The 10,183-nt window shown below is 43.0% G+C and overlaps 1 protein-coding gene across 6 annotated transcripts in view; it reads left to right on the forward strand.

Moving 5' to 3' along the window:
- The window catches only part of pikfyve (phosphoinositide kinase, FYVE finger containing), a 30,940-nt gene extending 21,336 nt beyond the window's left edge, over positions 1–9,604 (forward strand). For all 6 annotated transcript variants that reach the window (XM_076874670.1, XM_004569826.4, XM_004569827.4 and 3 more), the window contains 17 exons: positions 1,155–1,268; positions 1,534–1,642; positions 1,714–1,868; positions 1,983–2,079; positions 2,597–2,654; positions 3,942–4,073; positions 4,156–4,276; positions 4,749–4,844; positions 4,940–5,020; positions 5,737–5,831; positions 5,930–5,989; positions 6,245–6,421; positions 6,686–6,789; positions 6,864–6,992; positions 7,233–7,494; positions 7,576–7,650; positions 9,096–9,604. In XM_076874670.1, the coding sequence (XP_076730785.1) occupies positions 1,155–1,268; positions 1,534–1,642; positions 1,714–1,868; positions 1,983–2,079; positions 2,597–2,654; positions 3,942–4,073; positions 4,156–4,276; positions 4,749–4,844; positions 4,940–5,020; positions 5,737–5,831; positions 5,930–5,989; positions 6,245–6,421; positions 6,686–6,789; positions 6,864–6,992; positions 7,233–7,494; positions 7,576–7,650; positions 9,096–9,211 (1,981 nt within the window). In that variant the 3' untranslated portion in view covers positions 9,212–9,604. The remainder of the gene's footprint in view (positions 1–1,154; positions 1,269–1,533; positions 1,643–1,713; positions 1,869–1,982; positions 2,080–2,596; positions 2,655–3,941; positions 4,074–4,155; positions 4,277–4,748; positions 4,845–4,939; positions 5,021–5,736; positions 5,832–5,929; positions 5,990–6,244; positions 6,422–6,685; positions 6,790–6,863; positions 6,993–7,232; positions 7,495–7,575; positions 7,651–9,095) is intronic.
- Positions 9,605–10,183: the final 579 nt, after the last annotated feature.

Genomic DNA, 10,183 nt, shown 5'->3' on the forward strand with positions numbered 1-10,183 from the left:
TGATCTCATGAATCTCATAAAACCTGTATTTTATTCACAGTTTACATGACGTTTACACCGGGAAAATGTTGCATTTTAAATTTGATGTCAGCAATAAGTCTGAAAAAAGTGGGGACAGGGCCATGTTTGACATCCACTCTTGTTTTAACAGTTCTTAAATGTTTGGTAACTGAGGCGAACAGTTGCTCAGCAGCCTTCTTTTGCCTATTTTTCATTTCATGATGAGCCAAATGTTTTCAGTATGTGAAGGTTCTGGACTGCAGGCAAGTTCAGCACCCGGACTCTTTACTACAAAACTATACTGTTGTAATACATGCAGTATGCAGTTCACTATTGTCTCGCTGCAATATGCCAGCAATTCCCTGCAGAAGACCTGCTCTCTAAAACTTGTATATACCCTTCCCAATGTGAAAGCTGCCAATTCCAGGTTACCTTTTGGATTTGTCTGACTCCAGAACAGTTTTCATTTTCTCCCGAGTCATTTTGAAACAAGCTTTGAGCTCTGGCTTCTGTTTAGCTTCTTCATTGCATGATAGAGTTGCGTTTGTGGATGGCATGGTGAGTTCACAGACGTGCAGTGACAGAATCATGCCTGTTTTTAACGCAGGGCCTCTGAGGACCTGAAGATCACAGGCATCCAGTATTGATTCTCTTAATAAAACAATGACGAAACACACACGTTTGACAATAATATACATTACACCACATCTCATGATAGACAGTACAGCTACTAAAGTACACAGACACACAAAAACACACATTTCAGTAATTTGTTGTTCACTCCCTTTTAAATCCAGTTTACAGGTTAATTGTGTTATCCACCTTCTATACTCCATGGCCCAATAAATGTTTGTTTGCATGATTTGATTACTTCTTTGTAGCAATAGTAATTCTGATAAACACATAATACATAAATAGCACCAGAAACTGTACATATCCTTACCTTATAATTACCAAATTCCATCATAACTATTTATTGATAATATCTATGATAATAACCAGGAGTTTGGCCTTAATGTAGTAATTATTTACACATGGCTATTCATTTAAGTTAAAGTGTATTTGTATAAATGGTTCACAACAATACTTGTCTTAAAGCACTTTTAATGACAACAGTTTCAAATATGGGACTCTGTTTTTTCCTGTTTCTTCAGCTACACGTCTATAAAGTTGTTGGAGATTTGTCTTCCTCGGCCCAAGATCTTCATCAGGAACCTGGGACCATCCAAAACCAACCTGCAGCAGGACCTGAAGGACTTCACTCAGAAGTAAATACCACTGACCTAGCTTCAGCTCAAGAAATTAGTGTATTTCTACCACTACATCCTATGTAACAGCTGTAATGTTAAGAGAATTGCAGATATGAGATCTGATATACCTCAACTTCAGATAATTGATATGACTATTATGGAGGGTACCCTTTAGATTGTTACGGTTTTTACTTACTTAAACACCGGAACAAGGTCTCAGTGCATGAGGTAGGGGTGTAGTAGCATGTTTACAGTAACCTGCAAATATCCCCCCCCCCCCTAGAGTCACACAGGTGTACTTGGCCATCGATGACCGCCTCACATCCCTGAAAACTGAAACCTTCAGTAAGACACGTGAAGAAAAGATGGAGGACATTTTCGCTCAGAAAGATGTAGGTTCTCCCCACATCAGCGTCTCTTGTTGCAGGGGGTGTCTTGGGCTCATGTTGGTATTTATGTGCAGATGGAAGAGGCAGAGCTGCGGAGCTGGATCGAAAAGCTTCAGGTTCGACTGCAGGTGTGCGGCTCAGATTCTCCTCAGCAGCTGCAGGCTGTTCTCGAGTCGCTGGTGGTGAAGAAACAGAGTCTGTGCGAGATGCTGCAGTCCTGGAACAGCAGGTGAGAGTCGGAGAATATCTGACACGTGCTTTATTACATCATCCATGCAATATAAATGTCATGTCACCATAGCAACACCAACACTTGGTTTTAATCCTGATTTCATACTTTCAGACTTCAGGATTTGTTCCAGCAGGAGAAAGGCAAGAAGCGCTTGTCTGTACCCCCCAGCCCAGGCAGACACAGGCCAAACACCACTGACGACAGCAAGGTCTGTAGCATCATTCAGTGAATGTTTGCATGCACTTCACTCAGTCACCCGTTTGCTTTACACGCTGTGTAGTCAGAGACCTGGGCTGTTTGTGTTTCTTAACCATGTAGTCTTGTCCTTACGACATAATGTTTTATAACTATGATGTAATATTATTGACTATAGTGACAGGAGTCAGCATCAGTATTGGGACACTGTGGATGGGTGGTGCATCCAAAACTCAACCTAAAAATCTGAGTTTACATCACTTTTCACAGAACAAAGGTTTTCAAGGTGTGAGGGACGCGTGAAAGGGACGTTCATGAAGGTTAATGTTAATGATCCGGTTTCTATTGAAGGCTCCTAAAGGGAATTCTTCTCCACATCTTCTTCCTCACTGTGTAACTTGACAACAAACCAATTAGAAAGAATTTGAGACGTTCTTTCTGTTTTGTTTGTGGGTTTGAACAAAGCTTAGATTGTAGCTTCATGGTCCCCGTACATGCGATATAACAATAATCTTTTTGTGTTTTAATAGAGTGCTGTGGAGTCCTCCCCTCGTAACCCATCACCGGTGGTACAAAATGGTGAGAAAGGTGAGTTACTGCTTTACTGAGTGTGCTTTTGTGACTTCTCATTTAAAGTATTAATGTGAAGTCTTCACTTTACAATGTAAATCACCTCGAGGTGACTGTTGTTGTGTTTTGGCGCTATAAAAATAAAACAGAATTGAATTCAATTGTTTGGATTTCAGATTTTTGTGTGTTTGTTTAGATTTGACAATTTTATTTAAAAAAAAGAACCAGTGGGATACTTGGTGCATATTGTCCCAGGAGTCCCAAGCATTTACGTTATAAGAAGGTAGTATCCCAAAAGGTTGATTCTGTTCCTCTGGACGCAGCGTTTTCATTGGGAGAAACGTTTCGTCACTCATCCGAGTGACTTTTTCTATCTCAGCTGAGCGTTTCTCCCACTGAAAGTGCTACGTCCAGATGAACTAACCCTTTACTTACCTGGATGATTGAGCCTGCATCAAGATGAAAAGGCAGTGTCCTCTTGAGGGGAGGTGTAGGCAATCCATTTCTTCCACTTTTGTAAAAAGTTATTTCCTTTCTCAGCGACAGAGTCATCTTCTCCATTAAAAAGAGGTCCCTCCCTCGCTAGACTTGGAAGGTTAGGTTTATACCAGAGCAGCCAATCAAAATAGATCTACTAGAAAGGGAGTGGAAAGTGACAAAGAAGCCAGGGCACAGTAGGAATGTTTTTAAATTGTCAGTCGTGAAAAGCTGCTCTTGTAAAGCTTTAAGATAAACATGAAGCTGGAAATAATAATAGGTCTCGTTTGAAGTAGAGTTGAGATAAAGAGTTAAAACAACAGTAAAGAAAAAAGCATGTAAATATAAAAGTCAGGGATCATCGTGGTAAAAGCTCTGTTTCATTTTAACTCTTCGCCCCATAAAGACGACATTTGACGATCTCGTTGTAATGACGGAGTTTGACACCACGGTACATATCAATAAAGATGTGCTTTGGCGACCATTAGAATATTTTTTGCGTTTTTTTTTCCCCCCCCAAGGGTAACTGCGTAGGCAGAGACCACCCTCACTAACTTCTGATGCAAAGCAGCGATCGCGTTATGTAGACGAGCCTAGAATATGAAAAACGCTCAGTTCCGAAAAGAACTTCAAGAGACAGCAACTGTTTTTATTCATGTCAGAAAGCGGGGAGCTTTGAGATTTCAGAAGATAAAAGCATAAATAATTTTTTCTACAATTTCCAGGTTAGGGTGAGATCTGCTCAATCAGTAATATCCCTCCATGTTAAACCTTACTCAATGAAGCTGTTTGCGACACTGTTTTTTCTTCCCCTCTCTTGTCTGGCAGAGGACCGTCACCTCAGTACGCTGTCCTCCTCCACTGTTTCCTCCTTGCTGCCATCACCAGGAGATCCTGGAGCCGAGCCGGTCACACCTGTCCCCTCCTTTATCGAGCAGGACTCTGTCAGCATGTCAGAAGGTTCGCACTCCTCCTCTAATCTTTATCGTATTTCGTGCACCGTTACCCCTGCTCTACATGCCGTGTGCGTGCTCACTTTCAGACGTCTTTGACGGACACCTGCTGGGCTCCACTGACAGCCAGGTGAAGGAAAAATCCACCATGAAAGCAATCCTCGCCAACTTCCTCCCAGGAAACAGCTACAATCCCATCCCTTTCCCATTGTAAGTACTGTGCTCTAGGTCTGCGGGCCGTTCACTTAGTCACTGATCACATATTGGCTGAAGTGGTAGATATATTTGATACTAAATAGAGAATTAGATACTTGTATAGTAAACAATACCATTAGGAAAAATAGTGTACTGTACTTAAAAGATGGACAAGGCCACTATGACATAAGCCATTTGTGTTTGGACTAGACTCAGCGTTAGCATTTTAGCTTCCACTATGTTGCTTTTTGATCCAGAAGTGATCCAGTTTAGATGAGAGGGTGGAGCGCTAGATTATCATCTAAGGCTAGGAAGCTATTGCTATAAAGGGTGGGGTGTTATTATAAATGAAGAAAATGTGATTGTTGAAGCCAGTTAAAATAATTCCCAACTTTGCTTTAGCCATCCAAAATAAAACCCCAAAGAGGCGTGGACCACCTCACGTTCAGCAGGCGTTGTTTCTGACTGCTGTGTCACATGTTTACAGTGATCCAGATAAGCACTACCTCATGTACGAACATGAGCGGGTTCCCATCGCAGTGTGCGAGAGAGAGCCAAGCTCCATCATCGCCTTCGCCCTCAGGTGACCACCTGCTTCCCTCCTCTCTGTTTTTAAATTGGCACTATTGATGTCACGTTTGGAAAAATATGCTAAAATATACGATTGTCACCATTCAGCTGCAAGGAGTACAAAACAGCACTGGATGATCTGTCTAAGGTGTCGAACGCAGGAGGAGAGGAGACTTCACAGCCCAGCAGGTACGCTGCATTCCCACCGGAGCTTCAACTCTGTGCCTCAAAATCCACTGTGCAGCTGTTATCTATTAATTATGTTTGCACTTAATTAATGAACACAATACATCAGAATATGGTGAAGAATTAAAGGTAACGTCCTTATTGTTAACAGTCATTTAAAATGCTAAGGTACTTTAATTTCATATATCCTCTTTAACCCCAGTTTAATTACGGAGCATCTCTCGCAGCTTTCCAATCCCATTATTTTCGTTTGTGACGAAGTGGCATCATCACACAAATCAAAAGAGAATAATCTGGCTGTTGGCTCTCTTCTTCCAGCCAACAGCCCAAGTGCCAATTTCTCACAATCTACATTTTTAAAATAGTTATTTTTATATATGTATTGATTGTGGTTAAATAGGAGCATTTAGCACCTTTAGACCCTCGGGAGATGGGGGAGACCAAAATTGATACTGGACTCTAAGTGAATGTTGGATAATAAAGTGATGACGATAAGCCAAGCATATCAACTGAAGTCATTAACATGACTCTTCAGGACTTGTTTCTGCTGCCCCCAAGTGGCCAAACCAGCCAGACCAGAGTTGTGTTGTGTTAGAGGATAGTAATGGTTTGAAAAGCCCAGCAGTGTAAGAGCAAAACGTACTCTAAAACTCAAATGGTTCAAATTTTAAACAAATGAATTCAAATGTGAGTCGAGTTTTCTACTGTCTGGTCCTCAGTGGTGGAGAGAGCCGGGTTAAGAGCAGCCCTGCCAGGCCCACTGAGACGACAGCATCACAGCAGAGTCGCAGCAGCACAGACACAGATTCTCTCAGTAAGTGTTCACATACAACACAAAGTCAGTGAAAGAGCAAAGGCTGTAGAGGCGTACCTGGAGGTGCAATGTTTCAATTCTGTCTCTGTTTTGTGCAGAAGAGGCCGACTCAGCAGATAAGCAGAAGAAACAGGCCCTAAATCCACACGTTGAGCTGCGTGAGTGTTTTATTATTACTGTTTTCTTAACTGCTTTTCCAGTCGGGGGCTGAGAGTGGTGCACACTGGACAGGTCACCTCACAGCTTCACGCTTACTGTGGCAGAACGTGCAGACGTCAAACCAAACCTTGTTGGTTAGGACACAATGCTAACCACTGCATTACTGTGTTGCACACTCTTTGGTTCAAGCTGAATGCTATCCCTCTGATAAATGTGTCTAAGCCTGCTGTTCCTGACTGCCTTCTTATTTTCAGAGTTCTCCGATGCCAACGCCAAGTTCTACTGTCGGGTCTACTACGCCAAGGAGTTTCACAAGATGCGAGAGGAGATCATGGAGAGCAGTGAGGAGGATTTCGTCCGCTCGCTGTCCCACTGCGTTAACTGGCAGGCTCGTGGGGGGAAATCTGGAGCTGTGTTCTACGCAACAGAAGGTTGGGGCTGATATCCTCACAGATACAACATAGATATAAAAGGGGCACATGAGCTTGCACAAGTATGTATGTGCACATGTGTAAAAGGAAGCGTGCTTGTGCTTTTCTAAATAAAATAGTAAGTACAAAATGGATGCAAAACATCGTGACACTTGTGAATATGGCAAATAATAATAAAACGCCAAACCTCTGCTAGCTTCAGACACTTCAGGATGCATGTTTTGTTCTTTCCTCTGATGTAAGTCCTGCTGTGTGTCTTGTCAGACGACCGCTTCATCCTGAAGCAGATGCCCAGACTGGAGGTCCAGTCCTTCCTGGACTTTGCACCCCACTACTTTACCTACATCACAGGAGCTGTGCAGCAGAAAGTATGCATCATAAACACTCGCACCGTTTCTAACCATCTTATTGCAAATGAGTAACGAGCGTGTTTGCACCACAGCGGCCGACGGCGTTGGCGAAGATCCTGGGTGTGTACAGGATTGGCTACAAGAACTCTCAGAACAACACGGAGAAGAAGCTGGACCTCCTTGTTATGGAAAACCTGTTTTATGGACGCAAGATGGCTCAGGTCAGAGATGTGGTGTCACTCTGCCTCTCAGTGCAGATAGGACAGGACACACTGTTTATTCTTGATGTAGAACATGGAAAGGACAATACTTGTAACATGTTTGTCCATAATTCATCAAAGTGTGAACAAACGTGTTTACAGGTCTAACACAAATCTTAGATCCATCACAGTTTCCTCAGTAGTGGCTGTTCGGATCATGAGGACCTTTTGACCTCTGTTGATGCTGTGCTGTCCCTGCAGGTATTCGACCTCAAAGGCTCGCTGAGAAACCGCAATGTGAAGACAGAATCGGGCAAGGAAAGCTGCGAGGTGGTCCTACTGGACGAGAACTTGCTGAAGCTGATCCACGACAACCCGCTCTACATCCGCTCCCACTGCAAGTCCATCTTACGAGCTGCCATTCACAGCGACGCCTACTTCCTGTCTAGCCACCTCATCATCGACTACTCCCTGCTGGTTGGGCGGGACGACGCCACCGAGCAGCTGGTCGTTGGGATTATAGGTGAGAGGAGGAGGAGAAGTGTTTTTTGGAGACTTTTGTTGGGGTTTTGTTTTAATTTGTTCCCCTCTCTCGTTTCTGCAGATTACATCAGGACGTTCACCTGGGACAAGAGACTGGAAATGGTTGTTAAATCCACTGGAATCCTCGGAGGCCAAGGTAAATGTCATAAAGCCCACAGAAAGTATGGCTGCATATGGAGGGATGGATTACTTAGGCTACGTTCACACTGCAGGCGAAAGCACATCAAATCTGACTTTTCTGACCCTGTGCGACCCATATCCCATCATGGTATGACAGTGTGAACGGCACAAATCCGATATTTTCAAATCCGATCTGGGTCACTTTCATATGTGGTACTGAATGCGATACATATCTGATGTTTTAGAAAGCGACTGCTGTTTGAACGGTCAAGTCGCATTAAATCCGTCTTTTACGTCACTGACACAAGACAGACGCCAATTATCAGCGCCCGAGAAGACATCGTGAACGCTTCCTGGCCATCCACTGTAGATGTCAGTGAAACTGTTGGGAAGACAACGTTGGAGAAACGTGAACATTTTATTTGTACTGTATAATCTGCAGATTCTGACAGAAATCTGCAACTATCCTTTGAAGCACCGCTCCTCTAAAACAGCAATAAGGATCATTATTAGGCCATTTGTAAATAACAAAATAACTTTACAACTTGAAGCTAAATTGGGAAACGGTAAATGGTAAATGGCCTGTATTTGTGTAGCGCTTTGCTAGTCCCTAAGGATCCCAAAGCGCTTTACACAACCAGTCATCCACCCATGCACACACACATTCACACACTGGTGATGGCAAGCTACATTGTAGCCACAGCCACCCTGGGTCGCACTGACAGGGGCGAGGCTGCCGGACACTGGCGCCACCGGGCCCTCTGACCACCACCAGTAGGCAACGGATGAAGTGTCTCACCCAAGGACACAACGACCGAGACTGTCCAAGCCGGGGCTCGAACCGGCAACCTTCCAATTTTAAGGCAAATACTGTTTGCTCTGGGTCTAAACAGAGCGCGTTGTGTGTGACGTCTTCTTTTGCACATGCGGGCCGCTTTGAGGGTTCACACTAGAGCGCGTCTGCTGTCACATTTTAATTGTAGTGTGAACACACAGACAAAAAAAATCGGATTTGATCAAAAAATCGGAATTGAGCATTAAGACCTGCAGTGTGAACGTAGCCTTAGATATTTGTGTCCAGCTCGTGTAGGGGCTGTGAAACGTCAAGTCACCCTTAGTGTTAAAGCTCGGTGTCAAATCTGAGCACATAGACGTGAAACCTAAGATAAATAAACTTTAACACAAAGCCAATGAGAACAACAGAGAGAAAGTGGCAATAGTGGAGTTACTCTCCAACATATGAAGCCTGAGCTTTTAGCTCACAGGAGGTTCATGTGTTGGCTTCAATAATTTAAACTTCAGCCAGTTTTATAAAACACTTTGAGTGCTTAGGTAGAGTTGAATATAAATGTATATGTGTATATATGACAGAATGCTTTTGTTTTTCTTCTTCATCGGTGTACTTCCAGCTGAATTACAATCCTCCTTCTCCTCTGACGTGTTGCTATGCTTTGTTTCCAGGGAAGATGCCCACTGTGGTTTCTCCGGAGCTGTACAGAGCTCGCTTCTGCGAAGCCATGGACAAATACTTCCTGATGGTCCCTGACCACTGGACTGGTCTGGGAACTAACTGCTGAGACTGAGTACTGATCAACAGAAACACAGCCGCTGTGCACAAAGCAGACTTTCCTGTAAACGCCTGGCTGAGAGCTAGAAGCACACTGGACCTTGTAAATCTTTAAGAATGGTGCAGGCTAAATCCTGACAGACAGCAGTGTCATTCCAGCAGAGCCAGCACTCTGCATCCGTGGCATTATGAAAACAGTCTAGAACATTCAGTTTTATCCCAGTATAATCAGGTTCTAATGACTAACCCTCTGGATTCCTCTTATTTTATAATTAGTGCCATGAGTGGAGCCACTGACGGTAGTCGCTGTGGCAGTTTTAGTTTGTTAAAAAGACTCATTCATGTAATTTAAAATTTGTAAATGTAAAGAGATTATGTAACTATTAAAAGGTTCTTATCAATATCTTCTGTTTCCACTGGTGTTAATGAAGATAGATGCACGAATATAGAATAGAATAAACCTTTATTATCCCCCAGATGAGAAATGTCGGAGTTACAGAGCTCTTACAGCAAGGGAAAAATGAAAAATAAAAGGAAGACACAAGGTGGTCCTATAAACATAAGCAAGTTTGTATATACATGTTGTCACCTCAGCCCTCAACATACATCTATGTTGCAATGGCTCGTCTTAACTGCACTCTTTATCAGACAGAGAACTGAAAGACAATCAAAAATACTTCCGGCTTCTTGCTGGGGATCATTTTCTGTTTTTAATATTATTTCATTCATTTCACAGGATCGAAAACAGGGTTTAACCAATCATGAGAGTTTCAGTTACACTGGATGCTGTTAAAGGATGAGTGATGAATGAATGGGACCGTTAAAGTACTTTACTTGAGAGTCCTCACCCAGTTCTTCTCAGCACTGTGGAACTTTTTCGTGTCTTTCAGCTTGTTTTGGGGTTTTCAGGCTTTCCCAAACCACTTCATCACATTAATTGACCTGTTTCTAATAATTAAATCTGACAATAAGCACACTGTCA

Source organism: Maylandia zebra, linkage group LG16 (genome assembly GCF_041146795.1).
Source record: "Maylandia zebra isolate NMK-2024a linkage group LG16, Mzebra_GT3a, whole genome shotgun sequence".
In the NCBI taxonomy this organism is placed as follows: domain Eukaryota; kingdom Metazoa; phylum Chordata; class Actinopteri; order Cichliformes; family Cichlidae; genus Maylandia; species Maylandia zebra.